General features: G+C 42.7%; 1 protein-coding gene across 1 annotated transcript in view; it reads left to right on the forward strand.

Moving 5' to 3' along the window:
* Positions 1–5313: 5313 nt before the first annotated feature.
* Positions 5314–22408, forward strand: part of LOC132892200 (NACHT, LRR and PYD domains-containing protein 12-like) — a 40793-nt gene continuing 23698 nt past the window's right edge. Inside the window, exons 1-5 of the mRNA XM_060930593.1 lie at positions 5314–5441; positions 6299–6415; positions 7254–7370; positions 8970–9023; positions 9243–11009. Coding sequence (XP_060786576.1) covers positions 5314–5441; positions 6299–6415; positions 7254–7370; positions 8970–9023; positions 9243–11009 — 2183 coding nt within the window. The remainder of the gene's footprint in view (positions 5442–6298; positions 6416–7253; positions 7371–8969; positions 9024–9242; positions 11010–22408) is intronic.

Genomic DNA, 22408 nt, shown 5'->3' on the forward strand with positions numbered 1-22408 from the left:
GGGTTCTGAAAAATATTCCCCTTTTTCCCTTGAAAAATCAAGTCAAAGAAGTATTTTTCACTTTTTATTTTTTTTTTCCACTTAGCCTGTATTTTTTCTTAGTTACTGACATATCAAAGTGGACTTAATACAGGTTTATATTAACCAAACTGGCACAGTTCAAATATTTGTACAGATACAGCTCGGCCTCTCCATTACATATAAAATTTAGGCTCCACTCCAGACTCTAATCCTTCCCAAGTGCAGGATGAACAGACTCAAAAACTCCCTTGTCCCTCATGCCATCAGACTGTACAACTCCTCTCTGGGGGGGAGGAGGGGTAACAGGAGGACAGAGGATAGGAAGGAGCAGTAGCCTAGCCTAACAATAAGCAATACCGGACAATGTGCAATATAATGTGCAATAACCCCACTTCTCCCCCTTTTCTCTCTTCCCCATATCTTATTCTTTTATATTTGTATATGTAAATACTTAATTTATTTTAATTTATCTAGAAGTTTCTCTTTTTCTCTGTTTATCTGTAATGATGCTGCTGGAATCTTAATTTCCCTGAGGGAACCCTCCCAAAGGGATCAATAAAGTTTTATCTAATCTAATAAGAAAGACTTGATTTTTGGTGCTCTGTGCAGCATCAAGCTAAAATAAACCTCTTTAGTTTGAGGTTACTTAAGGTTATATTAACATGGAATTATTCAAAAGCGGTTTTGGGACTCCCTTTAGCCTTTACGTCAACAGAACTTGATTTACAATTGAAAAGAGTTGCGAAGAGTCTTGGAACAACCAACAGTGAAGGAATCCGATGTTCCTGTCAATTTAGAACATGAGCACAGAATGACGCTGTTTTTCATCACACGTTCTACACGGGGACTCAACATGCCATGCCCCCCAAAATGTAGCTCCCTTCAGTCGCTTGCCAGCTGACAACACTTTCACTTTGGCATTTTTTTTTTAATATTACTGACACTGTCCAGTGAACTAGGGGACGGTAGGGTCTCTGAATGTACCTCTGTCCGTCCTGCGCACTGTGGCGCGTGCACCTGAAGGCATGCCCCGGGCTGTGCGCACGTCGAGTGGACTCCAGCATGCACGCCATTAACAATGTGGCTGTAAGCCCGTATTGAAAGAGGGTGCAGTACCAACAATTAAAGGAAAAGAAAACAAGAAAAGTATTTTATTTTTTTAAAGTGAGTTCAGTTGCACCAGTTCTCCTGGAGCGTGAGACAAGGGTTGTTGATAAAACTCGGGACGGAACAGGACGGGACATATCGCTCAGGCAGTGACCTCCCTGTGGTTGTTGCTAAAACCAGTGACATCCCGTTCTGTGCCGGGATTTAGTAATTGCCTGAGACGAGCAGTAATGGTGGAGTTGTCAGTATGGCGAGAGAGTGGAGCAGCCGCCTGATTTCTAAACTGGATATTGCTGCCATCTCACCCTTATGTGGAAGTGAATGAACAGAGAACTGAACGAACAATGGAAAGTCAGATTGTTTCAAAACAGTCGGCCACAAGGTTGGCCTTCAAGACGCGAGAACACAGACGGGTGAGCTCCGACTCCCATTTCGATATAAAACAACAAAAATGACACTCGTTGTTTACCTGCATTTAGATTAATACATGCAACTTGTGTGTTTAAGTTACGGGTATAACATTATTTAATTTGCTTCAGAATGTGATTGTCTCGGTTCATCTGATTATTTAATTAGCCTTTTACGTTTTATCAGTGAAAATGCATGCATGTACATGTATGTTGCATAAGTTACAACACCTATCCTGTTTTAATGAGAGTCAACCCACAATCAACAAAGTAAAATCAGTCTTAATTGAGCAAGTTGGTAATGGTATTTCTTACTTTCACTGTGGGTGGTAAAAGAGAGCAACTGGACTTGCTTGAAGATTCTTGAAGACGTTTCACCTCTCATCCGAAAGGCTTCTTCAGTTCTGTCTGACTGGTAGGGAGCATCAGGTATTTATCCTCTCATGGATGAAAAGCTCATCTAAAGTGACAGTCATCCTGTTGGTGTGGGTACCTGGGGGCTGGTTGTGAATGGCCTAGAGAGTCATTAGGATGATCAATGGATTGCCTGTTAGGGTGATCAATGGAATGCTGATTCTCTGTCCTCCTGTGAGTCACTGAAAACAGCTGGGTTTTGGTGTGCATTCAGTTGTCTGGGAAGTGTGCCAAGGACTGCATTGTAGGTGGCTGATAAATGATGTCTTAGACCCCCACCTGGTATGAGCGAGGAGTTAAAGAAGCCATTTTTGTCAACTTGGAATGGCCATCACTGAACAGAGGTGGGGGTCTAAGACATAATTTATCAGCCACCTACAATGCAGTCCTTGGCACACTTCCCAGACAACTGAATGCACACCAAAACCCAGCTGTTTTCAGTGGCTCACAGGAGGACAGAGAGAATCAGCATTCCATTGATCACCTTAACGGGCAATCCATTGATCACCCTAATGACTCTCGAGGCCATTCACATCCAGCCCCCAGTGACCCACAAGGATTTGTCTTTCTTCTCCATGAAAAAGAATCCTGCCCCTGCAGGAGAAGAGGAGGGATAAATAATTCCAGCTGCTAAGGACTAGGTGATGTATCTATCCATGGCTTGCCTTTCAGAAGGAGAAAGAGAGTAAAGTCACGCCTTAGGTGGTGCCGTGCCAGGGAGAAGGTCAATTCCATAGTCATAGGGCCTATGGGGAGGAAGGGAAACAGCTTGAGACTTGCTGAACACAGATTTTAAGTCATTATACTCGGGAGGCACATTAGAAAGGTCTGGATAATTCACCAATGGTGGGCTGGAGCAGCTCGGCGTGAGGGAGGGCAGATCTCAGGCATGACAATAAACAGAATTGACTCCATCCTAAAATGGTGTTGTTAATCCAGTTGACATGGGGGTTATGTAGAGTTAGCCAGGGCAGACCAAGAACTATGGGCACATGGGGATTGCTCATGATGAAAAACTGGATGGATTCAGAATGGTTGCCCAAAATTCTTAAGGTGACCGGGACTGCTTTATGGGTGATAGTGGTCAGACCAGTACCATTAAGGGTCAGGACAGTGAGGGACGGGTTCAGAGCCAGTAGTGGAATCCCCAGGCGCTTGGCGGTGGTCGAGCAGATCAGGTTTCTGTCATCCCCTGAATCAATGTGTGCCTGGAGGTCATGGGGCTGATTGCCATGGATGATGACCACTGGGAGTAGTGGTCGATTGGTAGGGGGCTGATTCTGGACTTTGCCCACCAGGGCCCCTAAACTCACTGGTGGGCTCTTCCTTTTAAAGGGCAAGATTGGCAGAAATGCCCCAGCTGTCTGCAATAAAAACATACCCTCATATCCCGATGGTGCTGTCGTTCCTCAGGTGAGATGTGGACTCGGTCTACCTGCATTGGCTCAGCAGAAGGGATGGAAGGCTGAGGGGGAGCAAGACTAGTCCGAGTTCTTTCTTTCACCCGCTGTCTGATCCGGGAGTCAATATGACTGGCGAGGTCCATGAGACCGGGGAGATCAGGTGGCAGTTCTCGTGAGATCAGAGACCAGAGATGGAGTGACAGCCTGTTCAAAAATGTGTCAAACAAGGCATTCTCATTCCAGCCACAAGGTGCCACCAAAGTGTGAAACTCAATCGCATAATCAAATGTGGATCGGGCACCCTGCCTAAGTCCCATGATTTCAATTGTTGCCTTTCTGCCAGACAGAGAGTGATCAAAGGTTCACCTCATCTCCTCTGTGAAATTCTTGAAGCTGGCGCAGCATGGTGCATTGGCGTCCCACATAGCTGTTCCCCACTCCCTAGATTTGCCAGTGAGGAGAGTGATGGTGTAGGCCACTCGGGAACGCTCCATAGGGAAGGCCAGTGGTTGAAGCTCAAGGGTTAGCGAGCATTGAGATAAAAATGATTGGCAAGTACCTGGTTCTCCATCATATGGCTGTGGGGCAGGAAGTCTCGGCTCTCTGAAGAGGGCTGGAGCAGGAACTGGAGGAGCAGTAGGCGGAGGAGGTTGTGTAGGAGCAGATGTTACTTGAAGCTGTTGCAGCTGAGTGGCAAGAAGATCGAGAGTGTTAGAGATGGTGACAAGGTTTTGGTTCACCTGTTGGATGTCCTGTTGGTGGGTCCCAAGGAAAGCTCCCCGTTTTTGCACTGCTGCTCTTAGCTGGGCAAAATCTGCTGGGTCCATGTTGGCCAGACTATGCTGTCAGAAATGGCGAGCTGAGGTGAAGTGAGGACCCAAGAGCAGACTCAAAACAGGCAGTGTGCAGAAAAGAACTTCTTTAATGAAGTTGAGGGCAGAGGTACAATAGGGCTCAGGCAAAACTCAGTGGTCAAAGAATGGGCCAAGAGGTCAAAACACAGAAGAGCAGGCAGGCATGGTCAGGGACAAAAACAGGATAGAAAAATCTTCACAAAAACTGAAGAAAATAGGGACAAGGGAAACCCAGGCAGAGGAAGCAAAAAACACAATCCAGAAGAACAGGCAGGTAAAACATGGGCAAAAACTGGACAGAAAAATAGACAAAAAACATGAAACAATACAGGCAGGAAGAATCAAGAACTCACAATACCAAAGGGCTGTAGCAAGGTGAGGAAAGTCTGCAAGAGACAGTCTGGCAACTGGAGTAGCTCCAAACAGCTCTTAAGAAGGCCCTGGCTGATAGGAGAGGAGTGGTAGCAGGTGTGGGAGTGCCACTTCATGGAAAATGGCCTACAGCAGGGCAGGACTGAATTCCTGTACTGGATCCGGCCTGTAGCCGGCATGGAAGTTCCATAAACTCAGGCATGGATGGACTGGACCGGACTGTGACAGTTTCATGATTTGTATTTAGCCTGCCAATTTGGACTGTTTGCCTTTGTGTGTGTTTGCACTGTAAATAAACATATATTTCTGCACATACATCCACCTACCTCATACCTGACCAAATACTTTGCCCAACAATGGATGTAGCAGAGGTATTCCAGTACGCCATTCCATGCTGCTTCCGGGTCTCCATATTTAAGGCCCTCGTGTTTTATTTCCTGCAGCGTATTGGGATTGGAGCCCCAGCACTCTACCATGGAATATATCCTCCTGGGGGATTTAGCCTTCAGTGCAATCTTTTCTACTCGGACCTCAAGAACCCACACCATCAGAATCGATCTGGGTGAGCTTCGTGATCATGCTGATTTCTGGACGAGCACGCCATTGAGTGGATTCCCTAATCCAAGCCGAGCACCCATGCCTTCGGAGTTCACAGTCTTTCTTAGTCATGCTCAAGTGTATCTATGAATCTATGGAAAAGGGGGACCACCATAAAATTATTTTGGGGCGGCTATCATGCCTGAGGCCAATGCAGCAGCAGCGGAGGAAGCTGTTGCTCTCAAGCACCTCCAAAAGGCCATCAGTCCAGAACTAGTTCCACAGCCTGCATTAGAGCCAGCGCCTGAACCCAAGACAGAACCAGCGTCTGTTCCGGTGCCAGAGCCAACGCCAGTGTCTACTCCAGAACCAGTGCCAGAGTTGGAGTCAGCGCCAGTGTCAGTTCCAGAACCAGTGCCAGACTCGGAGTCAGCGCCAGTGTCAGCTTCAGAACCAGTGCCAGAGTCAGCAGCAGTGTCTACTCCAGAACCAGTGCCAGAGTCGGAGTCAGCTGCAGTGCCACAGCCAGTGTCAGTGTCTACTCCAGAACCAGTGCTCGAGCCAGCGTCAGAGCCTGTGTCAGTGTCTACTCCAGAGCCAGTGCCCATGTCAGCTAGAGCATCAGAGCCAATGCCAGAGTTGGAGCCTGTGCCAGCTCCAGTGCCTATGCTAGAGTCAAGGCCAGTGCCAGAACTTGAGCCTGTTTCAGAACCTGTGTTAGAGGACAGTGGGGCGACCTCTGCCTCAGCTGGCTATGAAGGCGTTGTTGTCTGGTTGGAGTCTGATTGCATCGCTCCTGTGTTGACTTGACTTGACTTGGAAGTGACATCATTGGAGTGAAATATCAGGAATTATGTCAGTCAGGTCCTGGATGTATTTTGTATGAAAAATGAGCCATAACATGTGCCATAACACTTCCTTCTAATGAGCTTCACTTTCTGGACTGTTAACTACCTCAAAGCATGCTCACTTAAGTTTCCACTCTATAACTCTGTGCTCTGTGGGCAACGATCTCCTGGTGCTGCCACCAATTGTGTAAGAAGAGGTAGAGCTCATAAAGAATATTAAACAGAAATATCGCAATCCATGATATGAGCAGAATATTATTCTCTCCCAGTATTTTGTATTGTGATATTTGAGACAATGAAATTCTGTATCATGCCTCCTCTATAATGTTGTACAGTAAACTCCAGATGAAGAGATCAGACTCACCAGAACCCAGCTGTGTCTCCATGAAGAGTGACACGTCTGTAGAGCTTCCTTTGTACTTTAACAGTGAAAACCCCTCATCTGTACACAGGTAACATCCCATAATTCTCATACTTAAAGTCACAGTTAAAGGCTGTGCTACACTGTCATTAGCAGCTATTTTTTATTTCATATATATTTTGGTTCCTATCATTCTACTGTACAGTTTTTATGATATCATAGTTTCTTAGTTTAGAAATTCAGCAAGACTTTCAGGAATTTCAGCAAGAAATTCAGGAAATGCTTTTGAGGAGTGTAAACATTTATGAAGGTCAAAATGTTTTACAGGTAATGTCTTAAATGCTAAAGCAAGAAATGCTAATATAAGCAAAAACAATATGGAATGATTACTACTACTACTACTACTACTACTACTAATAATAATAATAATAATAATAAACATTGAGGTGTTCTAATAGGAAACAAAAAATTATGCTATAAAATTTAATCAAACAAATACAAGTATTCAACACTGATTCTAAAATTAATAATCAGTGCAAAGTAACAATATTGTTGTTTTGTATTAAAATCCTGGCCCCATTGAGATCACTGTTACTTGGCCGTGTCTCCATGAAAAGTGATGTGTCTGAGTGTTTCTGTAAAATATAATAGAAAATGGAGACCCTTCATATAAACACAGTGACTATTTACCATAAATCACATCACTGACATTACAGTATTTATTATTAATAATAATGAAAATCAGCATTTTCCTCAACCTGAACTTCCACCTCCCAAAAACATGTCAGTGGGTCGACTGATCACTAAATTGCCCCTAAAATGATTGCAACCCATGATATGAGCAGAATATTATTCTCTCCCAGTATTTTGTATTGTGATATTTGAGACAATGAAATTCTGTATCATGCCTCCTTTATAATGTTGTACAGTAAACTCCAGAGAAAGAGATCAGACTCACCAGAACCCAGCTGTGTCTCCATGAAGAGTGATGCGTCTATAGAGCTTCCTTTGTACTTTAACAGTGAAAACCCCTCATCTGTACACAGGTAACATCCCATAATTCTCATAGTTAGTCACTCACTGCAGAAAGACAGTGTTACACATTCCTTTTCCAGTCCAGATCATGAGCAGCATTTTGATATTTATCCGTTTGTGATATTTTAATTAGGTCCTAATGCTGCTACAATACTTTCACTAAACATTTTAGAGTAATTAAGAACTGCACAGTTCAGTGTTTCACAGTGTCACATACAGGAAAAGGCAGAAAGTGCATCTGGATGTGATACTCAGTCAGAGTAATTGCTAACAAGATAATTAAAATAACCAGTAATAATTAATAATAACCAGTGTAAATGGTGTGTATAAAGAACTGTCTATAATGTTGTACAGTAAACTCCAGATGAAGAGATCAGACTCACCAGAACCCAGCTGTGTCTCCATGAAGAGTGACGAGTCTATAGAGCTTCCTTTGTACTTTAACAGTGAAAACCCCTCATCTGTACACAGGTAACATCCCATAATTCTCATACTTAAAGTCACAGTTAAAGGCTGCGCTACACTGTCATTAGCAGCTATTATTTATTTCATATATATTTTGGTTCCTATCATTCTACTGTACAGTTTTTATGATATCATAGTTTCTTAGTTTAGAAATTCAGCAAGACTTTCAGGAATTTCAGCAAGAAATTCAGGAAATGCTTTTGAGGAGTGTAAACATTTATGAAGGTCAAAATGTTTTACAGGTAATGTCTTAAATGCTAAAGCAAGAAATGCTAATATAAGCAAAAACAATATGGAATGACTACTACTACTACTACTACTACTACTACTACTAATAATAATAATAATAATAATAATAATAATAAACATTGAGGTGTTCTAATAGGAAACAAAAATTATGCTATAAAATTTAATCAAACAAATACAAGTATTCAACACTGATTCTAAAATTAATAATCAGTGCAAAGTAACAATATTGTTGTTTTGTATTAAAATCCTGGCCCCATTGAGATCACTGTTACTTGGCCGTGTCTCCATGAAAAGTGATGTGTCTGAGTGTTTCTGTAAAATATAATAGAAAATGGAGACCCTTCATATGAACACAGTGACTATTTACCATAAATCACATCACTGACATTACAGTATTCATGATTAATAATAATGAAAATCAGCATTTTCCTCAACCTGAACTTCCACCTCCCAAAAACATGTCAGTAGGTCAACTGATCACTAAATTGCCCCTAAAATGATGGACTGGTGGATCATCCAGGGTGGAGTATAATTCTGGATCGAGTTACGGATTTTATACCTGTGAACATTTCTGGCCGGCTTTCTGAAAAATACACATCTGCTTTTGTATCCATTGAAAACACATTATCTGTTCATTCTGCATGATGGAGTGATATTCTGTTCCATGTCTAATGACCATATAGGAAGGAAAAACTAGAAAAACTCAAATTAAACCCGGGACAGATATTTTTTCTCCAGTTCCACAATATTTTTGTCGTGTTGTATTCAGCACTGTGCTCTCTAAATGTTAATGCACTCATAAATAATTATTGGAGTAAAATTTGGTCTAAATTTAAAATTGCCATATTAAAGTGATGAAAGTTATTGTCTTTAACAGCAACAATTTTTGTTCCCAGTTCCCAGAGTAAGGCAGGAGACAGAATAGAAAAGATCTTCATCACAGATACAGGGTAAGATCAAACCCAACACCATGACTGTGACACTGACGCACTGGTATTATTTCATAGAGACTGATTAGATTATAGAAAACATACAGGAGAATAAAACAAATGCACAGTGAGAACATCATAAAGAACTGTCTGTGGAAACCAGTTAGAAAAACTGTGATCTTAAACTCTAATAATTGGAGCCCATGTCTCACTATGTCTTCACTTCCCCCTGTCACACAGACACGCCCCAGAATCTGCTGCTGGAAATGAAGTCCAGGAAAAGTTCAAATTAAATCTGATGAAGAAGTTTCAGTGTTTAAATGGAGTGATGATAAAGCAGGAAAACCGAGTGCTCCTGAATGAGATCTACACAGAGCTCTACATCACAGAGGGAGACAGTGGAGACGTCAATAAAGAACATGAGGTGAGACAGATTGAGGCAGCATCCAGGAGAAAAACAGAAGAAACACCAATCGAATGCAACAACATCTTTAAGCCCTTATCTGAAGAAGACGAGCCCATCAGAACTGTAATGACAAAGGGAGTGGCTGGTATCGGAAAAACAGTCTCTCTGCAGAAGTTCATTTTGGACTGGGCTGAAGGGAAAGCAAATCAGGACGTCCACCTCATATTTCCACTTCCTTTCAGAGAGCTGAATCTGATGAAGGACCAGAACCTGAGTCTGATGGAGCTCCTTCATGTCTATTTTAAGGAAACAAAAGAAACAGAAATGTCCAGGTTGGAAAAGGTTCTGTTCATTTTTGACGGACTAGACGAGTGTCGTTTCCCTCTGGATTTCCGGAACACAGTGAGTGTGTGTGATGTAACTGAATCAGCATCAGTGTGTGTGCTGCTGATAAACCTGATCAAAGGGAATCTGCTTCCCTCTGCTCTCATCTGGATCACCTCCCGACCAGCAGCAGCTGATCAAATCCCCTCTGAGCATGTCCATCGAGTCACAGAGGTACGAGGGTTCAATAACCCACAGAAGGAGGAGTACTTCAGGAAGAGGGTCAGTGATCAGAGTCTGGCCAAGAACATCATCACACACCTGAAGTCATTAAGAAGCCTCTACATCATGTGTCACATCCCAGTCTTCTGCTGGATTTCAGCCGCTGTTCTCGAGAGAATGTTGGGTGAAGCAGAGAGTGGAGAGATCCCCAAGACTCTGACTCAAATGTACACACACTTCCTCATCATTCAGACAAACATCATCAGAGGAAAGTACTCAAAGACGCAGGAGAGTGATGAAGAAATGCTTTTGAAACTGGGAAAACTGGCTTTTCAGCAGCTGAAGAAAGGCAACCTGATCTTCTATGAGAAAGACCTGAGAGCATGTGGCATTGATGTGACAGAAGCAGCAGTGTACTCAGGTGTGTGTACACAGATCTTCAGAGAGGAGGTTGGGCTTCACCAGAGTAAAGTGTACTGCTTTGTTCATCTGAGCATTCAGGAGCATCTTGCAGCTCTGTATGTGCATCTGACCTTCATGAAGGAAACGAGAAATGTTCTTGATCAGAGTCGGTCCTTTCAGACAATTTCAGATGTACACAGGAGTGCTGTAGATCAGACCTTAAAAAGTCAGACTGGACATCTGGATTTGTTCCTCCGCTTTTTTCTGGGTCTCTCACTGGAGTCCAATCAGAAACTCTTACATGCCTTAGTAACACAGACAGGCAGTAGCTCCTGGACAGGAAAGAGGAAAACAGTTCAGTACATTAAAGAGAAGATCAATGAAAATCTTCCTGCAGAAAAATCCATCAATCTGTTCCACTGTCTGAATGAACTGGGTGATGATTCTCTAGTGGAGGAAGTCCAACGCTACCTGAAATCTGGAAAACAAAGTGAACTCTCTCTTTCACAGTGGTCTGCTCTGGTGTTTGTGTTACTGACTTCAGCACAGGAGCTGGAGGAGTTTGATCTGAGTAAATATACCAGTCCAGAGAAGATAACAAATTGGGTTCTTTTGAAGGTGATGCCTGTGATCGCAGCATCCAGAAAAGCAGTGTAAGTAAAGCTGAATATAACTGTTCTACTGTTCCACTGTTAGAAAGAGAGAAACTGAAAGCACTTGGACAAATATGCAATTTGGGACAAAATCCACAACTCCATTACTCGAGTGAAAGTAAAGATCCTCCTGGTCAAATGTTACTCCAATACAAGGGAAAGTCGTTCAGTCTAATTTTTACTTGTAGTTACAGTACTGGAGGATTTGCTTTTAAAAATACTTCAGTCTTCAAAAATACTTCATGATTGTTTTTGTTTTATTTTTAATATCAAGATGTATTGTTGCCAGGATGCATTTACAGAATCTAATGACTCGGAAACAACCTACTGAATGCAGTGACTTGCTTGTAGAACCTGTAGAATAAAAAGTGCGTAGAATATAATACAAAGCCTGTAGAAATGCTGATAGAAACATAATTGAATCGACAAAAGGACTCTTTTGCAGTTAGTGAGGAATGTGAGTCTGTCACTGAGGAGCATGGGAGATCCAAGGTTATTGATCAGATCCAGATAGACACATTCACAGAGAGAGAGAGAGATTTGTGGGTAATTCTATGGATCTGTGATGCCTGCTGGAAGAGAAGATCAGGGAGGATTGGGAATCGAGCGGCAGTCATTTGTTTTCACTCGATACCAAAACTTGTAGCGTCCTAGCAACCATCACAAAGACGCGGACAAAAAGCCCAGAAACTCCTCCTTACCCGGGCAACAACAATACAGGATTTATCTTGTAGTGTCCTGATCCCCAGATCTTTAACCCAGACACAAATAAAAAGTTGTTCTCCTCCATGCTCTGTGGAGCAGTCCCGGGAGCAGCTCTGTGTTTACTTGCAAACCGAGCACACGTGTACGGACTTTGGTCGTGAGAGGTTGTGTAAAATGTCTGAAAGCGATAGCGATTTTGAAGTAGGAACTCTCCAAATTAAATATCAAGAGGTGAAACCGCATATGTATGAACCTATGGCCGTTGCGAAGCAATTGGTGAATGTGGCTCACTGGTTTGACCGTGCGGCCTTGGAATCGGACAGCGACTCGGCCGACTCTGATCGCGGTGATGCTGGACCTCAACAAGACTCGTGCCCAAACGATTTATCCTAGTAGTTATGATAAATTCTTACTTTCATTGTAATACTAAATAATTGCCCTTTTGAAGAATAATTAAACCGCCCTCCCTAGTAGATATAGGTAACGATTATTTGACAGTGCACCGGTAGGCCACATTAGCCTGCCATCCGCGGTATTATACTATTTATAGCCTACTCTAAGCGAGGAAATATCCCTTTGCCTCATTTCCACAATGACAGTACAGGATCCCTCAGAATTCTTGACTTGTCAATTGCAAGCAAAAGTAAAAATGTTTACCTCCAATCTTCTCCTTTTTGCTTGAGTGTTGCTGATCTGTTTCTTCTTTGACTGCTTGATTTTGTTTCATGCGCACAATCCACTCTCTCCGCCTCGTCTCCTCTTCCTGAAAAAAACAACCCTCTGGCTTCACACATACAATCCACTCTCTCTGCCTCGTCTCCTCTTTCGGAAAAAGCCAACCCTCTCGCTCTGGCTCTTCTCCTTTTTCGGAAAAAGCCAACCCTCTCACTCCGCCTCTTCTCCTTTTTCAGAAAAAGCCAACCCTCTCGCTTCGCCTCTTGTCCTCTTTCAGAAAAAGCCAACCCTCTCGCTCCGCCTCTTCTCCTTTTTCGGAAAAAGCCAACCCACTCACTCCACCTCTTCTCCTCTTCCGGAAAAAGCCAATCCACTCTCTCTGCTTCTTCTCCTCTCTTGGAAAAAGGTAAAAACTTCTTCCTGAACTGGTCCCGTTGTTACAGTTCACTGCACAACAATAAGGCATGGTTTTTCTTTGGAAATTCCTGAACGCACGTCTACACTCAAGCCGAATGGCAATGCAAGTAAATGGAAGTGGACTCAACTCAAGCGATTTGTTTGGCTTAAATGACATCACGCACCAAGTGGTCACGAAAATAGCTGAACAGAAGTTCGCCGTGATCTGCGCTAACTTATTTTAATTATTACTTATCAACAATACTTCTTGGGACCCGAAGAAAATTACAGAGGTTTTTTTAACATATAAAGTTTCGAATGTGCATAAAATTAAAACCGTTGCCTATGAGCTTTAAAATCTGTTGATGATCTTCACATTAAGTTAATCAACAGTATGCATAACTATTGTCTTTGTATTTAGTTACGGCTACAATATGATCAAAATTTATTTTACTAATGTCAAATTTAGGTGGTAAATTTTTCTTTCATTGGAAAAATCCTTCAGAGTTCTATATCCACTTCTTTTGAGTGGACTTCTTGGTTTTAATAACCTGCTTGTTTGCTGAACACAAACATGGCAATAAGTTTGTGTTCAGAGGTTTGTGGATCAGACTCCACTTTTGGATCATTAATCCCTTCTGACTGAGAATGACCTGCATCCATACAGCTTTAAATACAATACCTACAATCTAAAAACGTGGTTTTTTTGCATTTATTTAAATTCCCATCTGTAAGAGAGAGTGATGTTGCATCCCATGAATACACTTTACAGTAGATTATTAGATTCTAATAGAATAGATGAGCCAAAATATTTGGGGATCTTTTTTAATGGGCCCCGATTCAGTACAAGTATGAATAGGTGGACCTTAAAGCAGAAAAGGTTGAGAACCCCTGCTCTACAGGGCCCGGCTCTTGATGCGTTTAATGCTGAGAGGGCAGTCCACCTCTGGTGGACGTTGGGACAGCGTGAATGGTGCCCACAATTTGCAGAGGCTGCACAGGAAGCTGATGTAGATGAGGAGGACAGGTCGTTTAATTTCCTCCTGAATGCAATGGCAGACTGAATGATGAGACAGTACTGCAGTACAGATGCCTGTTGTTTTATGTTTTTAGTTTTATAATTCATCTTTGCAATATTGCTAGTCATTGTTAGGCAAAACAAAGTGTGTTTTGTGTCCTAAACTCTAAATAAAAAGACGTATTATGTACTCGTAAAGTAAATACCTAGTAAGTAAATTTAATTTATAAAGCACATTTAAAATAGTTTACACTGACCAAAGTGCTGTACATAGGGTAGCTAGGAAATCAGAAGTAAAATTCACAAACACAACACAAAAGAAAAGATACATTAAAGGTGGAGTACGAGATTTTTTTCAGGAGTATTTTTTACCATATTGCTTGAAAAGCTCCTCACACCCATGTTGCAAGCAGTACAATAGAAGGTTTGACCCAAAAACGAAATATTTTAATCCAGTATACAGTGTAAAATAAAGGAAAAACGCCATCAAATCCTATCGAGGTACCACCTCAAAATGATTGGATACTGACACGTCAATCAGACTGAAGCCTGCGAGCAGCCCGGCCCTTCTTTGTGTGTGTGTGAGAGAGAGAGAGAGAGAGAGTGAGCAGCCCCTCCCCCAACCCACGCACTCAGCAGGGAGAGACAGAAATGCACAGAAAAAGGTCCCTCCAAACAACGGGGATTTACACGAAAACGGAAGGAGATATTCACAAAATTCTTTCACAGTAAGCGCCACAAGGCTCTCCTGAACTAGTCTGGCTAACGCAACTTCAACGCTCTGCGAGCATTGGTCTGGCATAGATATTAAGCCCAACCGTTTCCCAAAGCACGTGGTTGACCTGCCTCCCTGAAATGCCTCAGTTTGCTACTGGTTGAAGCCAGAAAAGGCTGTGACAAAGCTTAAACCAATCACATCACTCTTTCCTCTGACGTATGTGATGCGACGGAAACTGCTTGAGTAACAGGAAGAAGAAGGAGGAGCTGAAGAGGACGATAATAGCGCGATCAAAGGCGAGACGACCACAACGATAGGATTCTTGCTGAGCCCCATTGATTTGGCTACCAGCGGGGCTAACTGGTAGATTAAACTCTTACCGAAGCCGGTCGGGAGCAAGGCGAAAACGTCCTTCCTTTCAATAAATACCTCCAGGGCTGCTCTTTGCTCCGTTTTCAATGAGAACTTCCCGTTGAATGCTTTCAATACAGCATCTACCGCTGTGTCAAAGGCTTGCCGCTGCTCCATGTTCGTAATGTTTCTAGTGAATGAAGTGCTTCCGGCATAGATTCTGTAAACAATCTATGGCTTCCGGTCGCAGTTCTACTACGTCACTGCCTTGAACCCACTGGCTCTACCCAGGGCCGTTGGAGATGCTCAAAGTTGATTGGCTCCTGATTTTTCGGGAGCTTGGAAGAGCTGGAGATAGCTTGCCTTGCCAGACTAAGTTCGCAACAGGCCCCTGTGTTGCGTCACACTTAGGATGGGCGGGCCCAGGCTACTCCTGAACACACTGATGTAATTTATTTGTCTGTAGTGTAAAAAATGAGGACACTAGAGCGAGTTAAAAATGAGTGACTTTTCTGCCAAGTTTATAATGGCAGTCTATGGGGCTGCGCGCCTGTCCTCTCCTCACTTTCAGGCTTCTCATTCAAAAACTGTAAATCCTATCGTTTAGGTAGACACATTGTGTGAATTAGGACAAGTGTGGCTACTACTTTTGAGAAAATTATGTGTGTAGAGTGAGAATTGGGGCTGAAAACACAGTTTAAATGAGAAAGTTTGAGCTATTTTTCCAAGCTCTCTACACTCTAACTTAACGAGCTCCACTGGTGTGTAACGCAATAGACACCCATTATAAAGCCTGATTTTCTCCAGGAACCCACATGGTGTTTGAACTGGGACTGAGCCAAAAGTATAGAGCCTAGCAAAAAAGTTGAATGCCAGATCCACACAGGAGAAGTTTCTCTACGTTTTAAAGTTTGAATCATGTCTCTAGGTGAAAGCATGCCAGAGCAGCCGATGTTTGAAAATGTGCGTAGTTTTTCAAATAATTCCATAGAAATGAATGGGAAATTTTAATGCAAACAGTCCTCGCGACAACCATGAACGCTCGGGAACTGGCAATGCGCGTTCATGTGCTTTGGAGGCGCGGGTAGGGAGGAGGGTGGAGACGCAGGGGGAGGGGGAAGAGGGGTGGAGACGCGGGGGGAGGGGGAAGAGGGGTGGAGACGCGGGGGCAGGGGAGGAGGGGTGGAGACGTGGGGGCAGGGGAGGAGGGGTGGAGACGTGGGGGGAGGGGAGGAGGGGTGGAGACGCGGGGGGTGGGAGCATGGCGAGGGCGGGCGTGTTTCTTTTCAAAATATGGCTTGCGGGAACCGTTATTCCAAAATCTCGTACTGCACCTTTAATAGCTGCAACAAAAATACACACTACAAACACAGAAGATTGACAGATAGACAAAGAGGCCAGAATTACACAAACAACAAATGAACAACATTGAATAACACCCACTACAAAAAGAATGAGGGAATGGACAGCTAAGAGGTTTCAAAAGCCAGTGAGTAGAGATGAGTTTTGAGTCTGGATTTAAAAGAGGAGATAGAGGGGGCAAATCTAATGTCTGGGGGCAAACAGTTCCACAGACTTGGAGCCGCTACTGCAAATGCCCTATCACCTTTTTGTTTAAGGAGAGTCCGGGCCACATGGAGGAGACCTTTATCAGCAGATCTAAGGGACCTAGGTGCAGGGGGTGGTTTCAGGAGATCTGAGATGTAAGTAGGGGCTTGACCATGCAGCGCCTTGTAGACTATTAGTAGGACTTTAAGTTGGATCCTAAAACTAATGGGAAGCCAGTGTAAAGAAGCCAAGACAGGGGTAATGTGCTCTCTCTTCTTGGTACCGGTCAGCAGTCTAGCAGCTGCATTTTGCACCAACTGTAAACGCATTAATTGAGACTGGGGGAGACCAAGATAGAGGGAATTGCAATAATCTAGCTGGGATGTAATAAAGGCATGAATAACTTTTTCTAGGTCTTCAAAGGATAAAGAAAGTTTGAGACGGAAAATCATTCACAACTGGAAGAAGCTATTCTTAATAACAGTACTAATCTGCTTTTTAAAGCAGAGTTCTGAATCAAGAGTGACACCTAGGTTTTTAGCATATGACTTAATATATGGAGAGAGATGGGCAAGCTTGTCAGTCACTGAGGATCTAGATTTGGGAGGACCAAAAATTATAACCTCAATTTTGTTGTTATTTAGCTGGAGGAAGTTGTTGGTCATCCAGCACTTAATGCAGACATGCCAACCCTGTATGATAGCAAACTGTAATGGTTGTTTTGAGATATTTGTCCATATAATGCACACAGAGCGTGCATGGGGGGGGGGGGGGGGGGTTTCCAAAGGGGGGGGGGGGTGCGCCTTATATATGTGTGTGTGTGTGTGTGTGTGTGTGTGTGTATGGAGAGAGAGAGTTTTGATTAATTTTCAACAATTTACACAAAAGAAAAAAAATTAAAAACGTGATTTTATCAACGTTTCTTTAATATTCATACATCTTGTAAGTTGTAGGCAAATACTAAGAATTTTGCTAAAGCAACGAAAATACGAGTTGCTAACAACTGATTTACTATTCCATAACTTGATCACATAATAGACTAGAGATCTACAGACTTACCTTCGAAGCGATTTTGGAGTCGGGAAACATGGCTTTAAAGAGAGGCCCACTGTGATCAGCTGCGGCAATTGGCAGGTTGTGTTCCATGAGAAAATTTGTGAATAAAACTTCAGCTTTTGTCACGCTGTCAATCGAGGATCGATCAACGAACATCGAGGTGATCGTCCGGTTAGCACTTCCAGATTTAGCCAAAGTTTGATGCGAGACAGAACTCACGTGTTGTCTGACATCATAAACACCGGAATGTGCTACAGAGAAATGGACATTACATATGGTGCACAATGCATGACTCGCGAATTTTCCTGATTTTGTGATAACTGGATACAAGGTACTGTATTTTTGGTACACGGTCTTAGTTTTGCTGATCGTTTTTCTTGCTTTTTTCAGCGGTGGGTCAGACGGATCGGCTGAACTGTCAGCCATGTTTTGCTTCTTCTAAAGTACAAAATGTGCACGGGGCTCTTATTGGTCGAAATTTGATAAAATTGCTGAGGTTAACCAATCAGAGACCGTTAGGGGCGGATCTAGAAAAATATTTATGGGGTGGCAAGAGGGGGGCAGGAATTTTTGAGGGGTGGCAACGTATTACAAACATATATATACACTGAATTTAATCACAGTTATCACAGTTTGATGACAAATAGTATGTACACACTACAAAAGGGCACAGGCTGCCATTTACAAACTCATACAGACAAACTTAATCTCATGCTTTTATTGTCGAAGAACACACATTCTCAGATGAGGTCTATACCATTTCTGGACAGTTTTATACTGTATATGCAAAAGAACAGACACTAAAAAACAACAACAATAACAACACTGCTTCAAGTTCAGCATGATTTAAACCATTTACACCAGTGTCACATTTTATAGGGTTTTTTTCTCACGCTTTGTAAAGGCTCACCAGTGAGCAAAACATGAACTTGTCATGCCTACAACAGCTGAATGCGGCGATTTCCATGTTGCTCAGCAAAACACTTCACAAATTTATCAAGATCTAATGCTTTTGTGCGCTTTGATTCAATGCTGAGTACAGCCAAACTTGATAGTCTCTTCTCTGTCATAGTCGACCGCAAATAAGTCTTTATGAGCCTGAGAGATGAAAAACTTTGTTCACAGGATGCACTGCTCACAGGCAAGACAACCGCTATTTTACACAACCTGAACAACTCAAAAAAAAAAAACATCTTTGTATGGGTCCAAAAACTGAGTGAACTCCATGAGAGTGGTAGGACTCTCCTGTTCCCCCTTTTTTCTGTCTAGTACTCTCCTCGTCTGATGTAACTCATGTTTAAGATCCTCAATATTTGAATCATAAACTTCAGCCAATAGCAATGTTTTCCTTGACAGACGTTGAATCAATATTAACTTTTGTGGCCGACTTTACACAAAACTAATGTCAGACCTAGCTAACATTAGGCCAAAAAAAAAAAAAAGATAGTGTGTTTCAGGTAACATGAAATACTAAAATAAGGTCGGTAGGTAGGAAAAAGGTTTTTTTTCTTAATTTTTTTTATTTTGTTCGAAAAAATTAACACAAGTAAACATCTTACAAAATAGTATTTTGGAACAGAATCCTTTATACCACACATCATAATAAAATAAAAGTGTTTTAAATCTTTAAACGAATTAAAAAAAATCGCAAGAGTTCGAGTTATGATCTACGGAAGCGTATTGCTGTCACACTCAAAAAAAATGGCTTAGAATCAAGTAATTACATGAAAAGATATTGTTAACAAAGTTATCATGTTTTTACAATATATTTATTATGTAATAACATAACATCACGTAATTTCATGATACGAAATTATCACGTTATTTCTCGATATTTTCATGTAATAACGTGAAAACACCTTATCAAGAAATAACGTGAAAATAACGTCCTAGGCTAGGCTACTTCCATTAAAAGCAGACGGCCTAGCCTAGCCTACTGTAGAACTTGGGTCGAGCAAAAACACCGAGCAAAAACATGGCTGAATCCTGAATGACTCCTAGTTGTATAAATAGGGGACTACATAGGCGGCAAAATGTAGTGTTTTTCCTGCCATGGAAGTGCACTTGTATACTGAAGAGGAAGCAATTTGCATTACAGCCTTGAATGAGGATTCAAAATGGCGCCTTGGCTCAGTTTCCCCTTCCTCCTTCAGTATACAAGTGCGCTTCCATGTTTATGCAGGAGGGCTGATAGAAGTGGCGAAACATTTTACTTTTTATCGTTTCTTTCACAACTTGAATGCGTTGAAACAAAAAATTATGACAAACTAACGCCGCTTACACTAAAATATCGAGGGAAATTTGTAATAAAAACTTTACAGTCGGCAATTTCGATGCAGAAATTCTCGATCGGGGGCGGCACGGTGGTGTAGTGGTTAGCGCTGTCGCCTCACAGCAAGAAGGTCCTGGGTTCGAGCCCCGGGGCCGGCGAGGGCCTTTCTGTGTGGAGTTTGCATGTTCTCCCCATGTCCGCGTGGGTTTCCTCCGGGTGCTTCGGTTTCCCCCACAGTTCAAAGACATGCAGGTTAGGTTAACTGGTGACTCTAAATTGACCGTAGGTGTGAGTGTGAATGGTTGTCTGTGTCTATGTGTCAGCCCTGTGATGACCTGGCGACTTGTCCAGGGTGTACCCTGCCTTTCGCCCGTAGTCAGCTGGGATAGGCTCCAGCTTGCCTGCGACCCTGTAGAAGGATAAAGCGGCTAGAGATAATGAGATGAGATGAAATTCTCGATCGGTCGGGTTACCGGAAACACTTTTTTTTTTTGGCCTTACATGTATAGTTAGCTAAATAACGTTCTCCAACCTGACTTTTATCCTCTCAAAATCAGCATCGCAACTATGCTAGCACTGTTCATTCATTATAATTTCATTTCTTGATAGATAGTTAATCAGCTTTTACCTCTGTCCTCCCGTGTCTCCTTTCCTCGCGACTCCTGGCTCCCTCGCTTCGCGCCTCTCAATTTTCCAAAACAACCAATCTCTGGCTGCATTCGCCGCAGTCGGACATTGGAAATTCACGCACGTAAATGTCAAATTGGCCGTAATTTTTCTTTGAATTCGTCGCTGCCAACTGGGGTGGCAGCAGGGGTGGCAAGGCTTTCTTTTAGGGTGGCATTTGCCACCCTATGCCACCCCGGTAGAGCCGCCCATGGAGACTGTGTTTCTAAAGCATTGGCTGACATTCTAGTAATAGCGCCCTCTGCCGGGAGACTGGGAAATCGCAAGTGTGTGAATTCTGGTGGCAAATTTGAAAATATCAATTATGAGCAAAAACCGTAATAATCGACTTCAAAGTCATAATAGCGTAATTGGACCACCGAAACCGTAATGATTACGGGCAAACCATAATGGTTGGCATGTCTTTTAATGTCATCAAGACAATCTAATAGTGGCTGTAGGGAAGGTACAGTTGTGTATCATCTGCACAGAAGTGAAAGGAAATATCATACTTTCTAATAATGTTACCTAGGGGGAGCATATACAAACAGAAAAGTACTGGACCCAAAATAGAGCCCTGCGGGACCCCATATGAGACGGGGGCTGAGGAAGAGGAGAAATGACCGAGAGATACAGAAAAGGTTCTGTGTTTTAGATAAGATCTGAACCAAAGCAGTGCTGTCCCATTAATGCCTACCCACTCCTCAAGACGAGAGAGGAGGATGTCATGGTCCACAGTATCAAAGGCCGCACTAAGGTCCAATAGTACCAAGATTGCATTCGCGCCTGAGTCTAGAGTGAGTAGTAGATCATTAGTCACTTTGAGCAGAGCTGTTTCAGTACTGTGGAGTGCTCTAAAACCTGACTGGAACGGCTCTAGAATGTTGTGCTCAGACAGGAAGGGAAGCAGCTGGGACAGCACGACTTTCTCCAGCACCTTGAAAATGAAAGGAAGCTTAGAGATAGGGCGGTAATTACTCAAGCATTTACCATCCAGGTTATGCTTTTTAAGCAGGGGTTGGACAACCGCATGCTTAAAACATGCAGGAACAACACCAGAAGACAGACACGAATTAATAATTACCTGTATGGAGGGACCAACTACATCAAAAGCTTCTTTAATAATATAAGAGGGGACAGCATCACCAGGAGAGGAGGTTGGTTTCATGCATAGGACTAGGTCCTTCAAATCTGCAAGGGGAATATTGTGAACTTGACTGAAACTAGGTATAGGGCCAGGGGAGACATAAAGGGGAGTTGGCGGTGGGAGGGGGAACTGAGCTCTAATATTCTTAATCTTGTCAATGAAAAATTCCAAGAATTTCTCACAAGCATCAATATTGGTAATAGGAACTGGTAAGAGTGCTGGGTTTATGATTGAGTTTATAGTGTTAAACAGAATTTTAGGTCTGTTAGAGTGCTGATTAATAATATTAGAGAAATACTTAGCTCTGGCAGCTTTAGCAGCTGCCTGAAAGGATTTTAATGAAGATTTAAAGATTTCAAAGGAGATAGTGAGACCATCTTTCCTCCATTTTCTTTCAGCTCTCCGGCAGGCCTGCCTAAGAGAACAGGTAGCTTCATCTAATCTGACCTGAGATTTGAAATGTGGTTGTCTATAACTAAGAGGAGCCACTAAATCGAGAATAGATCTTCAGGAGGAATGGAATAAAGTAATCAGTTCATCTGGGCAAGATGAGGGAGATGCAGCTGTAGACAAAGTAGTAGCAACAGCCTTACTGAGAAAACAATCTGAGAACTGAGCTGTAGTGAGTGAGCGTCTAGAGTAGTGACCAAGAGCTCTGACGGTCTGCACAGGATTGGGAAAGATTGTGTTAAATAGGATAGGTGTGTGGTCAGAGAAAGTAGCCTCCTCAATAATAATGTTATCTACAGTGAAACCATATGACTAAATGAGGTCAAGGGTGTGGCCCAGTGTATGGGTGGGTTGATCTATGTGTTGAGTGAAGTCAAAAGAGTCCAATACATCACAG

This window comes from Neoarius graeffei, chromosome 9, assembly GCF_027579695.1.
Source record: "Neoarius graeffei isolate fNeoGra1 chromosome 9, fNeoGra1.pri, whole genome shotgun sequence".
Classification (NCBI taxonomy): Eukaryota; Metazoa; Chordata; class Actinopteri; order Siluriformes; family Ariidae; genus Neoarius; species Neoarius graeffei.